The following is a 20,578-nucleotide window of genomic DNA, read 5'->3' as shown; positions in this document are numbered from 1 at the left end:
ACTTTAGGGGTTCTGGCAACAGTAGCCAATTTTCTCACCTTGCCAATCAGCGCAGCAGCATGTCCTTCTTGCAGACTGTAGTAATTTTAAACGGGGGCACCACGAATCGTGGGATCACAACAAGACCTGTAATAAACCAATATAACAAGAAAAAGAGAAACAGACCAGGTCTATAGTATGAAGGATCACCACACAAAACTTATGATAATAATAATTAAACACAATTTTATTCAGACAACAGTATATATACAGCAAACCACATACAGTTTTTTAAAAACAATTAAAAAGGCAATACTTTGCCATATGACAAAACCAACAATATGGTTAGTAGCCCACACTTAGTTCAATAAATATAGTGATACTCTCAATACATCCAATACTGCATAGACAACATACCCTACTACCAAAGGAGGCAAAATATAATGCAAATCAACTGCCAACTTTAAAGGTAAGTGTCCAAGGCTTGAGGCTGGTCATGGGGGGTAAAAAATGGTTAATATATATATCCCACCATATACAACAATGTGTCCTAGCCACCAATAGAGGGCAAGTATATGCTAACCCGGCTCAAAAACAAAGTAACAATATATACATAAAAGGCCACAAAGGGCTACTCAGAGCCCAATAGTAAATAATGAGCATAGCCACACTATGGTGAATCGATGTATAGTTACCAAACGGACCAGCAACCCCTAGTACGTATATAATCCTGCAGCTGGACTAACTAAGAGTGTGGGCTACACAGCTACCCAACGCGTGTCGCCACCTGCTGGTGGCTTCGTCAGGGGTAATTACCCCTGACGAAGCCACCAGCAGGTGGCGACACGCGTTGGGTAGCTGTGTAGCCCACACTCTTAGTTAGTCCAGCTGCAGGATTATATACGTACTAGGGGTTGCTGGTCCGTTTGGTAACTATACATCGATTCACCATAGTGTGGCTATGCTCATTATTTACTATTGGGCTCTGAGTAGCCCTTTGTGGCCTTTTATGTATATATTGTTACTTTGTTTTTGAGCCGGGTTAGCATATACTTGCCCTCTATTGGTGGCTAGGACACATTGTTGTATATGGTGGGATATATATATTAACCATTTTTTACCCCCCATGACCAGCCTCAAGCCTTGGACACTTACCTTTAAAGTTGGCAGTTGATTTGCATTATATTTTGCCTCCTTTGGTAGTAGGGTATGTTGTCTATGCAGTATTGGATGTATTGAGAGTATCACTATATTTATTGAACTAAGTGTGGGCTACTAACCATATTGTTGGTTTTGTCATATGGCAAAGTATTGCCTTTTTAATTGTTTTTAAAAAACTGTATGTGGTTTGCTGTATATATACTGTTGTCTGAATAAAATTGTGTTTAATTATTATTATCATAAGTTTTGTGTGGTGATCCTTCATACTATAGACCTGGTCTGTTTCTCTTTTTCTTGTCTTCTTGCAGACTGTCTCTTATAGCCAGCTGTAGCGTATGCACAACACAGCGCATGTGATGAATGAAAGAACATATTGACACAGTTTCAACAAGATCATCTAAACTATCATGTTGCTGTTCATCTGAAGCAACTTCAGTTTGCTCCTCAGTTACAATACATTTCTGTGTCTGTGGACCCAGAATGTTCTTCTAGCTGCTGGTCACCATCATTACTCTCATTCATTAGCTTAATAGTACTTATCATATTTGAAGCATTGTCAGTTACGACAGAAAGAAATTGCTCTTTTTTAAGTTCATAGTCTTGCAGAACCTTTTCCACCAAGACCTGGAGAAACTCACTGGTGTGATGAGCTTTGGTGTCTTTTACTGCCAATGTCTTGGTAACTATTTCATTTTTGTCACAAACAAATCGGACATTGATGGCAAAATAGTTCACTCTGTGACGTGTGCAGGCATCGATTTTAAGAAACAGAAAGCATCCCTTGAGAGTTTTTTTAAGTTCTTCCTTTTGTTTAAAAGCTTCTTCGATTACTAATTTTCTAATACTCTCTCTCTCTCTCCAGAGAAACACCAAGCTTGCGGGCCATTTCCCCATCCAGACACATAAAAGCTGGTAGTGAAAATAATGAAATAGGCACACTATCCTTTACAACAAGCTGTATGATCTGTTTTTTAAATGTATCTACCGTCATTGTCACAGTAACTTTGTCACTGACAAAATATCTTGCAACTGATGGCTGCAAAGTTCTCTGCTCCTTTGTTTGGCTGGAAGAGCTGGGCACTGGTTCATTGGTTTGGATGCAGTCTCTCTCACCCACTGCTTTCAGTACTTCTGGATGTAAATGTCTCTTTAGATTACAAGCTCTGGTAGGAGCATTTTTATCTTTGCCTGAATATGCACTGATCTTGGCTTCACAGCATTTGTTTTCGTCTGGATCATTTGTCATACACTGACAGACATAATGTTTTCTATCTTGAGTGATGGTGAAATGTTCAAATACAGCTGATTTAATGTGACGCTTCTTTGACATTCTCAGGTTTTTAATTCTGCATTCACAATCCAAATGACAATTGTTTTTCCTAAAAACAATTGCACAAAATTATTGCCAGGTCGTACAACTGATATAGTGGTCAGTATGGCTACGTTCACATTTGCGTTGTGTGGCGCAGCGTCGGCGACGCAACGCACAACGCATGCAAAACGTATGCACAATGCAGCGTTTTGTGACGCATGCGTTCATTTTTTGCATGATTTTTGGCGCAGAAAAAACTGCATCATGCAGCGTCCTCTGTGCCCTGACAGTTGCGCCAAAATGACGCATGCGTCACAAAACGCAAGACAACGCATGTCCATGCGCCCCCCCATGTTAAATATAGGGGCGCATGACGCATGCGTCGCCGCGGCTGCGCCCGACGCTGCGCCGCACAACGCTAATGTGAACGTAGCCTAATACTGTTATTCCTCATGTACTCACAGTTAACTGATGCAAAGTTTGTTGAAAGGATAATACTTCTTACAGTCTTCCTCTTCTGAGTAGCAGCTGTGAGAAGCTTGGAAGACGCACACCTAGTAAACATCTAGTCTAGAGGAGGAGCTTTACTACTAAGAATTTGCAGCACATTTTCACTTTCAGTTTCATACATTGTAAGTAGGGGGGTTGGGGCAGCATGAGGTTAACCAAGTATAAGATTAGATAAGGGCAGTGGAGAACAGTGACACACAAGAAGTAAGAAATGTCTCTATCTCCAGCAGAACTGCTTATCACTGTTGTTCATAGTTTGATAGAACATATATATTTGAGTAACATTTATAAAATTCATATGAAAGTTCAATTATGAAATATTAATACATTTTTTTAAAAGCTGGAGTCGGAGTCGGTACATTTCTACCGACTCCAACCAAAACTAACTCCAACTCCACAGCCCTGGGACGAACACTGTCATCCACATGAAGATGGACTTGAGAGTCCTTTAATTTTCCTAATCCACTAAATAGGGAGGGAAAACTGTTCACCATGGCTTGTACATCCAGGTCCGCAGAGTCAGTTATGGTATGAACAATCTGGATGAGTCCTAGCTTCAAGACAGTGTGATAGCTGAGAAGACAGGCAGAAAACCACTTTTCACAAATTACAAGGATCAGGAGGCTATTTTCTTTATAGCCAAGTTCAGCATCAAATTGTCCCATTGTAACTAGAGGTGTTTTAGATCCATATGGAAAGATTTTAGTATGCGCTTGCTGTAAGACTGGCTTTGTTTTCAACTGTTCATAAGCATTGCTGTCTATGATATCCACCGAAGCTCCATCTATTGTAAAGGTGATATCCGTGTTGCAGATGGTGAGTGTAATACATGGAGACTGCACTGAGCCAGTGACAGAAGTCGTGGACACATAGTTCTCAGCCACAGACATTTCTTCCATATCTTGATTTACCATTTTTATATTTGCAAGCTTTGTCATTGGCAGAGGAGACTTGTTGGGCGCTGATTTGCAGACAACTGCAAAATGGTTCCCTTTTCCACATTTACTGCAAGTTTGTCCTATAGCTGGACATTTGTTCATGTGGTGTGGGAAATCTTGTCCACATCTATAACATTTCTTCTGTTTCGGGGCTTGCTTGCCTTGTGCACTGTTATGTTTGAGCTTATTCACATGTAAATTATCCCCATTCTCCATTGCAGTTGCCTGATGATCTGCTATCTCTATAGCACGGGCCATCTTGAGTAAATCATGCAGAGAGAGATCCTGCTGCAGAGCTTTACGCCTTATGTGATTAGAAGAGCAGGTGACAATTACTTGAGTTAGGATTTCATCATCTACGTCCGTAAATGCACACCCATGTGCTAGTTCTTTTAGCCGGGTGACATAGGTGTCTATGGATTCTTCTGGAAGCTGCTTAGCAATTCTGAACTTGTATCTTTCATATCTGATGTTTTGTTTAGGGTTGAAGTAGTCAGTGAGAGCTTTGGAGCAGTTGCTGTACGTGTCTGTCTCCGCTGCTGGTAATGTGCTGTATATGTCATAGACTCCTGTGCCCACGCAATGCAAGAACACAGCCCTCTTTCTTTTCTCATCCTTTATATCTATTGCTTCCAGGAAATTCTCAAACAGATTTAACCATTTTCTCCAGTTATGAGAGAGATTAGTAACATCAGTCATATCAAACTGTGGGAACGTGTGCAAGTATTCAGCCATGATGGAGTCTCTCAGTGGCGCTGGCGTGTGAAGCAGTAAAGAAGTGGTCAGTACTCACAGCAGCAGGTGATTCATTCCCATCCTCGTTGCCAGTTGTAGTATCCACACGGTGTAAAGAATTTAAGAGAGTAAGCTTTAACTGTATTTTATTCTTCTACTCTTTTCCTCCAGCACACAGCATAACATTTTCTCCTCAGGCTATAACTGAAACTGAAACTAAACTCAACTCCCGCCCTCACTTTCTTAAAGAGAAAGATCTAATTCTTATACATTACAGATGGTGGGAGCAAAGGAAGTTCAGTTTTGGAGAGGTTGAGTTTCAGATAGAGAGCGGACATGATGTAGGAGACTGCGGACAGACAGTCACTGGTGTTCTGTAGTACAGTGGGAGTAAGGTCAGGGGATGACATGTATAGTTGTGTGTCATCAGCATAAAGATGGTACTGAAAGCCAAATCAATAATATGTTCTAGCTGGATCAAATATTTTAAATGGCCTTTTATGTGTACAAACAAATATTCTCTAACGAATGTTCCCCATTGTCCAGTGTGAACCTGTGCAGTGATGGCACGAAAAGTGACAATTTGCTTGTTTCAATCAGTTACAAAACGTATAGTTTGTTGGCATCCATTTGTATAAACAATAATGGAAATAGCAGGAGAGTAGGAAAACAGGCGAACACACAAGCATTGGAACTTACAAACACACATGATTATTACAAGATATGCAAATTGCCTCTGAAGAAAGGAAGAAAACTATATTTGTTCTGGAAGTAGCAATCCTAAAAGTCAATATCGACCCTTTAACAAGCCTTGCCACATGACAGTTTTTGGTTTGTCTTTTATCCTATTTGGAGACACTTGTTTCGGGGTGTTTGCCCCTCTGTAAATGTCCTCTTCTTCTCTTTGGAGGCAATTTGCATATTTAATTTCCTAGGAAGCAGTGTATGGCCTATTAGTCTCCTTATAATGGCATGTCACTATACACAAGGAGATATATTTGCCCCTAGGCTCCAGTAAGAGGCCTCTCAGTCAGCTAAATCAGATCTCGTTTTACACTAATGAGGGGCAAATACCCCTAAACAAGTCTGCAAATAGGATAAAAACCAAACCACAAACTAAGTCGTGTGGCAACACTCCTTAAAGGGTTAATATTGACCATTAGGATTGCTACTTCCATTAGGCGGCACTAGAATTCAACTACTCTTCCTGCTCTCTTCAGAGGCAATATGTACAATTAATTTCCCAAAGTAGCATTACCCGGCCTATAAGTCTTCTTACACAGGCTTGGCAAGTATATCACTTGACATGACCTCTTAGACCCCACTCTATCAATGTTGTTTATTGACACTTGTTTAATCAATTTATCTTTCATCGCAAAGGGGCCGTGAGTTATCAGCATCTGTAGAAACATTTGCACAACAATACCTTGAGGCATGACAGTCTGCGTGAGGCGGGAACCTGCAGTTGGTGCAATTGAATTGCAATAGACATTGTACTTGACTCCCTCAAGAGCAAGAGTGTTGGAAAGACCCACAAGTCCAAGTTTAGCGGCACTATAGTTGGCTTGCCCAAAGTTTCCATAGATTCCAGCAGCTGATGAAGTCATTATTATCCTATGGATAAGGAAAGTAATATGTAGAGTTAAAACGATGTCGCTTTGTTAGACAACATAATTAATCAAAGATTTCATTACATTGAAGTAAAGACTAATGGAGCATAACAGTGAGTGCTTGTGTATTCGCAACTTATACAATGCCATTTGAATACTGTTACAGAATATATTAGTAGTTTGGTATGTTCACATCTGCACCATGGTGTCAGTGTGTAAAAAATTGTGCAGAAGGCATCCGATGGTCCACGTTTATTTATAATAGAGGCTGTAGGCCCATTCCATTAGTCTGTCTCTTTGATAAGAATAATAGTGTTGGATGATGTGACGGGGGCTCTGAAACAGATATGAACACAGCCTAAAGGCCCCCATACACAGACTTAAGTCAGCCAAACCGGTGGATATCGGCCAGCTCAGTCAACAGTCTAATCTGTATGGGAGCCTCCAGACTCCCCCAACTGATGAGGTTGGGGAGATCAGGATCATTTCATGTCCGATTTCGGACAGCCGATCCATAAGTCATTGCCAGAGGGGTGTGGCAGCCGCTCTCTCAGAGAACACAGGAGCACTTGGCATTCCGAGTATGGAGGAGTCGGGAGAAACAGATGCCAGAAGAACGATCGGCCAAACCACTGTTCAGCGGCAGCCATCTATTATGTATAGAGCCCCTAATACATTCACTTGCATTAGTTTCAATTTTAACCCCTTAGTGACGAATCTAATTTTTTTAAATATGACCAGTGTCAATTTATGTGGTAATAGCTCTGGAATGCTTCAACATATCCCATTGCTTTTGAGATTGTTATTTCATGACATATTGCACATTACAATAATGGTACATTTTGGTTGATATTTTTATACATAACCGCAAAACATATCAGAAATTTTACCAAACGTTTTAAACATTTGCAATTTTCAAACTTTTAGTGATTATCCCTTTAATCCAGATAGTCATACCAAACAAAAACATTGATAAATAACATTTCCCTCCCATCTGATTTACATCAGCACCACTTATAAAATGTTTTTTTACTTTCTTAGCATTTTAGAAGGTTTAAAAAAATGTAGAAGCAATTTTTCATTTTTCTTTTCAAGGAAATTTACAAAACTTATTTTTATAGGGACCTGTTCAGTTTTGAAGTGACTTTGGGGGTCCTATATATTGGAAAACCCAAAAAGTGATACCATTTTAAAAACTTCAGCTGCCAAGGTATTAAAAATTGCTTTATGGTAGTTCATTAACCCTTCAGGTGCTTTTCAGGAATTAATGCAAAGTGGCATAAAAGGAATTAAAAAGTTCATCTATACCACCTAAATTTAAATAATTTCTGAGTAGGTCGCTGTGGCGGCAGACTCTAAGGCCATTATGTGGCCACGAACTGCCATGGCAAACATCTGGACCACAGGTTCAAGAGTTTAGCGTGTCAACGGAGTTAAAGAGAGACCCTAGACTCTGTTAACCATCTAGATGTAGTGGTTGCTGTTGACAGCAGCATTTAAGGGGTTAAACGGCCAGACGGCGTCTTCTCACACGAGAAGCATTTTGGATTTATTATCTTAATACCCGATTTCCAGCTGGTCTCAACAAACATAATGAATTGATGTATCACTATTAGTGTCAGAATGTATTTGTTTATCATGTTTTTAATTTTAGCTTTTTTCCTCTTCTTTTTCACTGGAATCATGTTTATATATTTGTCTTTAATTATTTTGTTAATTAATATTGTTTTTTTTGTATCTTTAGGACCTTTGAGTTGTCATGTGATTTGTCTTTTGATTTTCATTGGTCAATGGTGTCCATTTATTGTTCATTTGATTCTCTGTATATAGCTTTAACAAAGATCTTTAGTGATCGAAACGCATCACTCTTTTCCTGTTGTGCTTTGGAGAGCTACACATCCACCATTTTTAATCTGGAATAATAAAGTATCGAGTCTGAATTTTACGATTATGGAGCTGGAACAAGTTTTTTTCGTCCTTTCTCATACATAACTACATGGATCAGCGTGGAGTTCCGTGCACCTGCGGTGGTTGCTTGGTAAGCTGGCTTTACTCGTTCTTCTATGGTTAAACGGCCATAGTCCGTGCCAACACCCATGATAGATGCAGCAAGTTGTCAGCTATAGTGTACTGTTCACGGCTACAGGATTGTCACCTGTCGGGGGATGCTAGTCTCTTATATCGCAGTTCAGTAAAAAGACATATTGATGGCTACTAAGGGGTTAAAACTTTGTAATAGTAAAGTGAAACAAAACGTAATCAAGCATAATAGCATTATTTATAGATGAGGCTGAGCTATTTCCACCAATGTTTAAATGGCTCACACACGGCAGACTTCCGCTTGTACTGTTCACTAATGCAGCGGAGCATTTAGACCTGTCAATGAGCCATTAACGAGAACCGATAAACTATAAACCCATCACTCACATCACTAAGCCGACAAACAATGACGGCAAAAGAACAATGGTGATAACCGCAGCACATTCCTCATTTACCTGGGGTGACGCGCTGCCAATAATGACTATTTTCCCAGCATAAACAATACAATCACCCAAGAAAACCAGCATATGGCTCAGCCATTGTGTAATCGATTGTATGTTTACACAGGTCACTAGATATGTTCGTTCACCGATTATCTACTCATCAAGATTGAGTGCAGCTTTATGGTGTATAACATAGTATACAAGGAAAGAATGAAAACTGGAAAACATTTACAGTCACAATCACAAATCCCGTCAAACACCTTCACTACTTCGGACTTTCTGATTTACCTTAATAGTTAGCTTCATTGCAGCAAGAACAAATGCAGGAACAGTAGGTTATAAGGCCATGCTCACACTATCAGTATTTGGTCACTATTTTACATCAGTATCTATAAGCCAAAATCAGGAGTGGAACAATCAGAGGAAAAGTATAATAGAAACACGTCACCACTTCTGCATTTATCACCCACTCCTGGTTTTGGCTTACACATACTGATGTAAAATACTGACCAAATGCTGAGCGTGTGAGCATGGCCTTGGTTACCCAAAACTGATGTCAGTAATCCGGCTCCAACCTGCACCTTGCCATCCCTTTACACTGCGGGGAGCACCGCACAATGCCTGCCAATCCACACGTATGTTGGATGTGTAGTCGCCCGTTCACATGGGCACACTTAGCGTCAGATGTGCCCTGATCGTTTAGTAATGCTCTCTGCACACACGCTGACATTTTCTCGGCAGCGCATGTCCTATTTACACAGGATGATGTGCTGCCGAGAACGATGATCTATTGTGAAAACCTAAAGTGAATTTCCACCAACAAACATTGATTTAGTGATCAGCAGCCGACTAGACCGCACGACTATTGTCAATGACTGTTTATGAAGACACTCGTGTATGACAATCTTGCAGCGTAAAGGGACTTTAACCATCTCACAAAAAGTGCATGAATTCCTCTTTCAATATAAAGAATTAGAAGGTCAGTAAATTTTCCATGTCTATGTAATATTTCTTGAACAGCAGGATCCGTTAATATCTTCCTACACATAATATAAATAGGGAATGTTCTATGAGAAACTGCAGCAGTGATCAGCCGTTAGAAGGATTTTGCTATGTAAACTGAAGACCGCTAAGACACAGATTTTAGGGATGTCTCTCTTATTAAGCTCTGCTGTGTTGTTTACTTGCAATGATTGTTTTAGCACCAAGAGCTTATTATTACTCTGACCCAGCAGCCTGTGGTGCCGGGTAGTCAGACTTCCCACCCCCGTGATAAGCAGCTCACTGTCTATAGACATTGCGCATAGAAAGCCTGATGTGGGTTAGCTTCCTCAGCTCTGCTTCATGCAAAATCTAAAAATTCAGATTTTGTCCGAACCGCTGCATCCAATAAACTAAGTGATACATCGTTGGATTCAGGGCCTCTTTGCCTAAATCATGCTGCGATCAGATGAGGTAGCAAGAACCTGCTGTCAGATTGTCTTTAACAGACAATTTGCCAGAGAAAGCCATGGCCAGCCATACAATTCAAATAAAGAGGAGATGCAAAAGGGAGATCCTCCTGTACTATGTACATTATATAGACATCAAAGAGATCTGTATTCTTTCAAAATTAACCCAATAAATACAAAATTGAAAAAAAATTAAAAAAAATGCATACATTGGCCAAACAGGAAGAAGAGATAAAATAAAATATATTCTCTGGGAGGGAGGGAATTCCTGAATTAAAAGGCAACAGATGAATGTGCTAATCACAAAATGTGCCGCAAAGCAAATAAAAGCAACATATTTAGATAGTCCTTAAATAGATGTGAAATCCATCCACCGCTTTAGGGAGAAAACAATAGCGAAGGTCAATAATAGTTCAAGCTGGCTGGAAACTATCCAGATTTCATTCTGAGCAGATGCTGTATGCACTTCTATCAAAGCCCAGTTGGTAAAACAGCTGCTGGTGTGCCCCGCGTGCTTCCATTATTGGTTGTTATTACGTCCTGGGTGGCAGAGGCTAAATCGAAATATGTCCTACAAATTTAAGTATGGTGATTGATATTTGTAAGAAGTAGTGAGCTGTGTAACAACAAGTATGAGCTTTTCCCTCTCACACATTTCAATATCCCGCCTAGTGCTGTCTAACGCTTCTACGAGGCCCATGGCACCAGGCAGCTTACAAGGCGGTATATTGCTCATTTTATCATGTAATGGCCACTGGGAAATGATTAAGTGGAAATTTGGTGGCTATTAAATAACAGGCTGGGAAGAATTAATCTTCACAAACAAATTAGAAGACCGATCCAAGTTTTCATCCTACTATGTCGTCTTTCATTCTAAAGAGAATCCGACCATGAGATCAATCCTCTTAACCCCTTCAAGTCGCGGCCCTTTTTCGTTTTTGCGTTTTCGTTTTTCACTCCCCTTCTTCCCAGAGCCATAACTTTTTCATTTTTCCGTCAATATGGCCATGTGAGGGCTTATTTTTTGCGGGACAAGTTGTACTTTTGAACGACACCATTGGTTTTACCATGTCTTTTACTAGAAAACGGGAAAAAAATTCCAAGTGCGGTGAAATTGCAAAAAAAGTGCAATCCCACACTTGTTTTTTGTTTGGCTTTTTTGCTAGGTTCACTAAATGATAAAACTGACCTGCCATTGTGATTCTCTAGGTCATTACGAGTTCATAGACACCTAATATGTCTAGGTTATTTTTTATCCAAGTGGTGAAAAAAAATTCAAAACTTTGCTTAAAAAAAAAAAAAAAAAAAAGTGCGATTTTCCGATACCCGTAGCGTCTCCATTTTTCGTGATCTGGGGTCGGATGAGGGCTTATTTTTTGCGTGCCGAGCTGACGTTTTTAATAATATCACTTTTGTGCAGATACGTTCTTTTGATCGCCCGTTATTGCATTTTAATGCAATGTCACGGCGACCAAAAAAACGTAATTCTGGCGTTTTGAATTTTTTTCTCGCTACGCTGTTTAGCGATCAGGTTAATGCTTTTTTTTTTATTGATAGATTGGACGATTCTGAACGCGGCGATACCAAATATGTGTATGTTTGATTTTTTTTTATTGTTTTATTTAGGATGGGGCGAAAGGGGGGTGATTTAAACTTTTATATTTTTTTATTTTTTTATATTTTTAAAAACATTTTTTTTTAACTTGTGCCATGCTTCAATAGCCTCCATGGGAGCCTAGAAGCTGGCACAACTCGATCGGCAAAGCTACATCATCAGATCGCTGCTATGTAGCTGAAATGCAGGCTTGCTATGAGCGCCGACCACAAGGGGGCGCTAACAGCATGCCGGCATCAGTAACCATAGAGGTCTCAAGGACCTTTATGGTTACTGTCCTGACACATCGCCGACCCCTGATCATGTGACAGGGGTCGGCGATGCGCTCATTTCCGGCCGCGTGGCCGGAAGCAGTAGTTAAATGCCGCTGTCAGCGTTTGACAGCGGCATTTAACAGGTTAATAGCAGCGGGTGAATCGCGATTTCACACGCCGCTATTGCGCGCACATGTCAGCTGTACAAAACAGCTGACATGTTGCGACTTTGATGTGGGCTCAGCGCCGGAGCCCACATCAAAGGGGGATTCATGGCATGCGCAGTACATGTACGGCGCATGTCGTGAAAGGGTTAAAGCACCAGTCCAGCTTTTTTGTTTATTTTTATTTCAACACTGGGATGGTGCTACTAATCAAAAGGTGCCTGACCCTAGTATTATACTTACCAGCTGCTGCAGCTGGCAATGCTCCAGCCCCGTGACCCATTATGTGACCGCAGCTTCTGAATGACCGGAAGTGAGAGGTAACGGTCACAAGCTCTCAATGTAAATCTGAGCGCCTCGCTCTGGCCCCATTCTGGCTGTCAGACTTAAATGGAGTTGTGACTTCCAGATCACCCAGAAACACTGGAGTCATCGATCAGGTCACAAGCTGATGGAGAAAAACTGGAGCAGTGCTGATAACACATGAAGAATGTGGCTGCTAAATATCAGACCAAGTACAGGAAGCTTAGATTACGAGTACCATCCCAGTGCGGCAATAATAAAAAATAAAAAAATGGGGGGGGAAAAAACAAAAAAACAAAGCACAAAATGGAGTGGTGCTTTAGTGATGGAGCCAAATTTTTGAAATCTGACCAGTGTCACTTTATGTGGTAATAACTCTGGAACGCTTCAACAAATCTCAGTGATTTTGAGATTGTTTTTTCGTGACACATTATACTTTATGATAATGGTAAATTTAGGTACATCTGTTTTGTGTTTATTTTGGAAAAAAAAAAAAATCAGTAAATGTTAAAAAAATTAGCAATTTTCAAACTTTGAATGATTATCTCTTTCATACCATAGCAAGACATTAATAAATAGCATTTCCCACATGTTGGCTTTACATCAGCAACATTTGTAAAATATTGTTTTATTTTGTTAGTATTTTAGGAGGTTTAAAAATGTAGCAATAATTTTTCGTTTTTTCAAGGAAATTTACAAAATTTATTTTTTTAGGCGCCTATCCAGGTTTGAAGTGCCTTTAGGGGTCCCATATATTGGGAAACCCCCAAAAGTGATACCATTTTAAAAACAGCACCTCCTGACACATTGAAAACTGCTGTCAGGTAGTTTATTAACCCTTCAGGTTTTTCAGGAATTAATGCAAAGTGGCATGACAGAAATGAAAATGTGTATTTTTACCACCTAAATGTTGCTAACCTCTGAACAGGTAACTGTAGCCGGCAGACTCGGCTGCTATTTGGCCATGAATGGCCATGGCAAACAATATGGCCAGACAATCATGATCTGAGGGCACTAATTGGGATAAAGAGGAAGCCCCCCACCCTGTGTTAACCATTTATATGATGTAATCACTATTGACAGCATCATCTAAGGGGTTAAACAGATTTTGACAGTGCAAACACTGATCGTGGCTTATGCAGCAAGTTGTCAGCTAAAGTGTCCATCCGACAGCTGCTGGATTGTCACCTGTATGGGGAGGCTATTCTCTTATATCTCAGGTCAGTTAAAAGACGTATTGGCTGTCATTAAGGGGTTAAGCCTTCTTTACCGGAAGGCAGGTCATAGGAAGTTGAATAAAGTGACACCTTGATATCTGCAAATCTGATGGCATATGCCAGACCTTTCTCTCATAAACACACACAGCTGTTTAGTGAGAGAAGAGTTATTAAACAGTACAGCAGAGTTTAACTATGCACTGGGGCCGGGGCACAGGCATCCCAGGAGGGGGGCCGGGGCACAGGCATCCCAGGAGGGGGGCCGGGGCACAGGCATCCCAGGAGGGGGGCCGGGGCACAGGCATCCCAGGAGGGGGGCCGGGGCACAGGCATCGCAGGAGGGGGGCCGGGGCACAGGCATCGCAGGAGGGGGGCCGGGGCACAGGCATCGCAGGAGGGGGGCCGGGGCACAGGCATCCCAGGAGGGGGGCCGGGGCACAGGCATCCCAGGAGGGGGGCCGGGGCACAGGCATCCCAGGAGGGGGGCCGGGGCACAGGCATCCCAGGAGGGGGGCCGGGGCACAGGCATCCCAGGAGGGGGCCGGGGCACATGTCCAGCCAGCTTCATATCATTGCTTACAAGCCCTAGAGAACAAAGGATTATAAGCACTGTGCTACTTGCTTAGGAAATTGACCACTGCTAATAAACTGCAGAAGTGGCTGGTAATCTAGGCAACGGAAGCCAGTAAACAATAAAATAAAAAATTCCTCCATTCTTGATAACAGAGAAGATTTTTATTAACAAGTAAATGACAATAATGCTTATTTTTAGAAGCATTTTGAAGATAACCATTGAAGAATTTAACTTGTAAAGGGCACCTGGCACAAGAGAGCAGAATGATGTAGGGGCAAAGATCCCGATTCCATGTTGTGTCACTAACTGGGCTTTTTTTTTTTTTTTTAAATAAAATCACTGTTTCATCTGCTGCAGCTCTGCATACCCCACAGAAAAGCACTGACTGGCAGCTTTCTATGTACACTGCGCGTGGGCAGAAAGCTGCCAATCAGTGGAGGTGGTGGGGATACACAGAGCTCAACATTCAGAGAACCGCTAGGTCTGCAGCAAAGAAAACTGTGAATGTATCAAAATGATAACAAACAGCTCAATAAGCTCAGACACATTGCTGGAATTAGAGTCTCTGACCCTACATCATCAGATTAGGTGCAAAAACCCAGTGATTGGTTCCTTATAAGTGACAGTGGCAAAGGAGAAAAACATTGTTAAAAAGACTTTTACTCTTAAAGACTATAGTAATCTAAGCAGATATAAAAGGTCATGTTAATTTCCATTCATTTGCGGCCACAGCCAGAATTTCAGATATTACATCAAAGCTATCCATTTCTTTGAATATGGCTTCAAATAGAAGGTTTGCAAGTGAAGACGCAGCTTCTTATACTGAAGAAAAGCATGGAGCTCAAGGTCACCGACAAAATCCCTCATGCTTACAGTTCTTATTTTCTCACTAGTAATAGAGGTAATTGACCTGTAAACTCTAAAGTTAGCACAATCTTACAACCTTTCTATGGAAATAATTTGGACTATTATGCTCTTCTAAAGTCGGAGGCCCTAATCTGTCTTTTAATGCAAGAGTTGCTTCATTTCTATCTCTGGCAAGAATTAAAAAACTACCAGGTTCAAGAAAGGCCATACGGACATATGCCTTCAGCCCTGTTCACACTGCGTTTTCTGCAGCGCATCCTGAGGCTTCCCCCTGAATTCCCCTAAGAACTCGATTTGGATGAAACCTCCAACAAAGCCATAGACCGCAATGCAACAAACAGCGTTCAGTTGTACTCCGCTTGTGTTAGTGCAGTGTTTGGTCTTGTTGTGGGTTCCTGTGAATCACATTCTTAGTGGACTTCTGGTGGAACCCCAAAATGCACTGCAGAAAACAAAGTGCGAAGAGGTTCTTTCCTGTTATACTAGTTTTGTGAAGATCTTAAGTATAACAATCTGGACTTTTGTGTAACCTTCTTGCACCAATGTACTTTTACGAGATTCTTCCATTGTAAAAGGAATGTGTCACCAATATTAATTGTAATAATTAAAAGCTGATTGTGGAATTTTTTTCTCCAACCTTTTTTTATTTGCTTATCACATTTTTTGTAGTTTGATTGTTTTATCTTCTGAACATGATTATATGGAGTACCCGTTTTCCCCGAGCATTCAGCGATATGTCTTACTGCAGCCACATGGGCCATAAAGAGGAGAAGTTAACAGATTTCTATGTGAAAGCTTTCTGGACATGCTCTGTGATCTGTGCAGTGGGCCCAACAACAGGCTCTCATGTGTTGTGACTGTCACACAGCCGCGGCACATGCAGCTGTGGCGCCGAACAGCTGATTATCAGGAGCACTCCAGGTATCCAGGCTTCCCATCCCGCTATTTGTTAAGCGATATAGCTATTCGAATAAGCTCTTATCTGAAGCTGTTCGATCATCACTATTCATAACCTTTTCCAGACTGATAGATCTCAATTACTCGGTTTCTCATTTGTTCCAGAACTTCTTTGGATAATGGCAAGATGTCTAGCTGTGGAGGAACTTTTGGTCTAATTCACTTTGTCAGGCAGGTCCTATTTAAGTGATTTCTTTATTGAGAATAGGTGTGGAAGTAATCAAGCCTAGGTGTGACTAGGGAATTTGCACTCAGTGTCCCAAAGATGAGATAAACCACAGTTAATTTATGATTTAAAGGTAGGGGAGGGTGTAGTCACTTTTTCACACTGGGCCCTGTAGGTTTGGATTTCTTTTTCCCTTCCTTTAATTATATAGACCTTTATTTAAAAACTGCATTTTGTGGTTACTTGTATTATCTTTGTCTAATATTTACATTTGTTTGGTGATCTGGAACCTTTTAGGCTGAGTTCACACGTAGCAGAATTGCCGCGGAAATTTCCGCGGCAATTCTGCGCCTCCTGCCGCGGGTATATCGCATGCAGAATTTGCATGCATATACCCGCAGAAAACTAGCGTTTTGCAAGCATAATTAGCTTGCAGAATGCTAGCGTTTTCCAAGCGATCTGTAGCATCGCTTGGAAAACTGTTTGACAGGTTGGTCACACTTGTCAAACATAGTGTTTGACAAGTGTGACCAACTTTTTACTATAGATGCAGCCTATGCAGCATCTATAGTAAAAGATAGAATGATAAAAATAATAAAAAAAATAAAAAAAAAAAAGGTTATACTCACCTCAGCGGCGTCCGTTCCTAATGCTGTGTGTTCAGGACCTTCCATTGACGTAGCGGTCACGTGACCGCGGGTCATGTGACCGCGACGTCATCGCAGGTCCTTCACACACACCACAGAAGCCGTTGAGGAGGTCGGGCCGCCAGAGGGTGAGTATATTGCTATTTTTTATTTTAATTCTTTTATTTTTTTTACCACTTATATGGTGCCCAGTCCGTGGAGGAGAGTCTCCTCTCCTCCACCCTGGGTACCAACCACACTTGATCTGCTTACTTCCCGCATGGTGTGCACAGCCCCGTGCGGGAAGTAAGCAGACCAATGCATTCCTATGTGTGCAGAATCGCCGCGATTCCGCAATTTTAATGAACATGCTGCGTTTTTTTCTGGATTGCGATTCCGCTCAGGAAAAAAAATGCAGCATGTGCACAAAAAATGCGGATTGCATTCTGTTACATAGGATGCTTAATGTTAGCGTTTTTTTCGCGGTTTTATAGCGTTTTTATAGCGAAAAACCGCAAAAAAAACGCAAAAAATCTGCTAAGTGTGCACACAGCCTTAGTGTGACAAACAAATAAGAAGAGATCAGGAAGGGGGCAAAAACTTTCACACAACTGTGACTGAAAGATAAAAAAAAATAAAAAATAGTGTAATACAAATAACCAAAGTGAATTATTGTAACGTAACAAAGAACACAAAAATATCAATGCAATTTCCATACCTTCCAAACTTCTGATTCTTCATGTGATTCCATGCTGCTCTAGTGACCAGAAACGACCCTCTCAAATGAACTCTATGAATAATATCTATAGGGAAAAAAGTACCCAGAAGGTCAAGACTTAGTTATCCATTATATACAAGTATTCTAAAATATGAAGAACAGTTTCTCCTGCTTCTAGCAGGATCCTTATAATCCAGAGTAGCCACTCAATTACAGCAAATACTAATCCCAGCAAGATGCTTAGATATGGAATGGACAATATTTGGAGGACGAGTACAATAACAAATGAAGTAAAGACAGATCTGTTTGTTACTTTTGGTAAAGTTCCCCAATAATCAGGATATAAAAATGTATTTCTAAGGTTTTCCAAATTTCCCAACTGCACACTACTCCACTTTCCACCTGGTCTGTACTTTTTTTTTTTTTTTTTTTTTTTTAAACCAAATATTTTTTATTGTGCAAAAGAAATACAATAAAATCCATTTAAATAACAAGGTACATCAGTGTTTTTGATTTTAAAGAAACAGACCGACCCACCCCCCTCCCCCCTTAAAGACCAACTCCAACCATACAATACTCTTGGAAAGAAGAGATTAAACATTACATACATATTTACTATTAGCATCATTTTACCACCGCCCCTCAGTTATTCCCATCCAGCCATGGATGCCACAGCTTTTGAAAAAACCCCACCCTATTCCTCTTATTATATATGCTTTTTTCGAGCTGGACAATATGATTCGCTTGTGCAATAAACTCTCGTCTAGTAGGAGGTTCCTCCCTGATCCAATACCTTGCAATCACCTTTCTCGCAATGAATAATAATCTAGCAATTACCATTTTGGCAGTTTCGTCGGTCAGGATTTCCTCCACGTACCCAAGTACACACACCACCGGATCCCTAGGAATCGAACATCCATAAATCACCCCTATCTGGTTCAGCACGACAACCCAGTATGCAAACAATCTAGGACACCGCCACAACATGTGCAGTATACCCACCTGAGATTGGGAGCACCTGGGGCACCCAGAGTCATCTCTGAGCCCAGCTTTAACCCCTTCCTGACATCCGACGTACTATCCCGTCGAGGTGGGGTGGGCCCGTATGACCGCCGACGGGATAGTACGTCATGCCCTTTAATGCGACACCGCGACTTAAGTCGCGGTGATCGCATTAAAATTCCGACGCCATCTCACCTGGGGGAAGATGGCCTCGGCATTTCGGGGTATGGCGCCGCCCCCCCGGCCTCCCGATCGCTGTGATTGGCTGTTCAATTCTGAACAGCGAATCACAGCCTTTCTCACTGTTTCAGCCAATCAGATTGGCTGAAACAGTGAGGTCCCAGGCTAGGATCGAGTACCGATGTACTCGATCCTGGGGCCGGTGCCTGGCAACGCCAGGCACCGGCCAAAACCCCCCGGATTGGCGCGATCGACGATCACATCGATCGCGCCAATCGCAGGGCACAGCGGCGGTATTACCGCGCTGTGCCCTGCCTGGACCGGCGCCCCCTCTGCCCTGCCCTGCGTCCTCATGTGTCCGGATCCTGCAGCTGATTGGCGCGATCGATGTGATCGTCGATCGCGTCAATCAGGGCACAGACCCGCCGCATTGGCGCGATCGACGATCACATCGATCGCGCCAATGGCGGGGCACAGCGGCGATGTTACCGCGCTGTGCCCTGCTTGAATATAAATGCAGCCACAGCCCTGCCTCATCTCCGGATCCTCTGGCAATCAGAGGGCACAGCAGCGGTGTGCCCGCGCTGTGCCCTGATGGTGTCCTGGGGGTGACCTACCGGTCACCTGCCGGTCACCTACTGGTGACCTGCCGGTGACCTGCCTATGATCGGAGCTGTGAGCTCCGATCATAGGCTGGTGCCTAGCAACACCGGCGTCACCAGGGCCTCCCCTGATTGGTGGGATCGATGTGATCATCGATCCCACCAATCACAGGTCACAGCAGCGGTGTGACCGCTCTGTGACCTGTGTCCACCTGTCCCTGACCTGTCTGACCGCTCTTCAGGAATCCTCACACTTGGTGAGGGTTCCTGCAGAGCGGTCACGCTGTCAGATCCCCCTCCTGTGCTGAGACTTGTGGTGCCACAGTAGCCTGTGACACCATAATTCTCGCTAAAAAAAACAAAAGAAAGAAGACAGAAGAAAGAAGACAGAAGAAAGAAGAGAGACTACAACCGTAAGTGTTGATACCCCGATCCCGGCCCGATCTTTCTTCCCCCCCCCATCCCCCCTTACCCCCCCCTTACCCCCCCCCCATCCCCCCTCCACCCCCACTTTGCGCCGCGTCCGTCCGTGCCCAAATTTAGCAGCCGCCGAGCGTTGATTGGTGACGCAGTTCACCGATCAACACTCGTGCTCACTTTTCTCCTCCACATCCCCTTGCGCACACCCCGCCGCTGCGTCTGAACCCGTGCCTTTTGTTTCTTTTTTTTTTTTCCCACATCCCCTTGCACGCACCCCGCCGCTGCGTCTGAACCCGTGCCTTTCGTTTCTTTTTTTTTTTTTCCACATCCCCTTGCGCGCACCCCGCCGCTGCGTCTGAACCCGTGCCTTTCGTTTCTTTTTTTTTTTTTTCACATCCCCTTGCACGCACCCCGCCGCTGCGTCTGAACCCGTGCCTTTCGTTTCTTTTTTTTTTTTTTCACATCCCCTTGCACGCACCCCGCCGCTGCGTCTGAACCCGTGCCTTTCGTTTCTTTTTTTTTTTTCCACATCCCCTTGCGCGCACCCCGCCGCTGCGTCTGAACCCGTGCCTTTCGGTTTTGTTTTTTTTTCCACATCCCCTTGCGCGCACCCCGCCGCTGCGTCTGAACCCGTGCCTTTCGTTTCTTTTTTTTTTTTTCCACATCCCCTTGCGCGCACCCCGCCGCTGCGTCTGAACCCGTGCCTTTCGTTTCTTTTTTTTTTTTTTTACATC

At 42.5% G+C, this 20,578-nt stretch overlaps 1 protein-coding gene across 1 annotated transcript in view; it reads right to left on the bottom strand.

Moving 5' to 3' along the window:
• The window catches only part of HSD17B4 (hydroxysteroid 17-beta dehydrogenase 4), a 412,752-nt gene that overhangs the window by 269,465 nt on the left and 122,709 nt on the right, over nucleotides 1-20,578 (bottom strand). The window contains exons 7-8 of the mRNA XM_077290859.1: nucleotides 17,641-17,725; nucleotides 6,062-6,249 (exon numbers count right to left, since the gene is read on the bottom strand). Of these exons, the coding sequence (XP_077146974.1) occupies nucleotides 6,062-6,249; nucleotides 17,641-17,725 (273 nt within the window). The remainder of the gene's footprint in view (nucleotides 1-6,061; nucleotides 6,250-17,640; nucleotides 17,726-20,578) is intronic.

The sequence above is a fragment of the Ranitomeya variabilis genome, chromosome 1 (assembly GCF_051348905.1).
Source record: "Ranitomeya variabilis isolate aRanVar5 chromosome 1, aRanVar5.hap1, whole genome shotgun sequence".
NCBI lineage: Eukaryota > Metazoa > Chordata > Amphibia > Anura > Dendrobatidae > Ranitomeya > Ranitomeya variabilis.
This window is presented reverse-complemented; position numbering and strand designations above follow the sequence as displayed.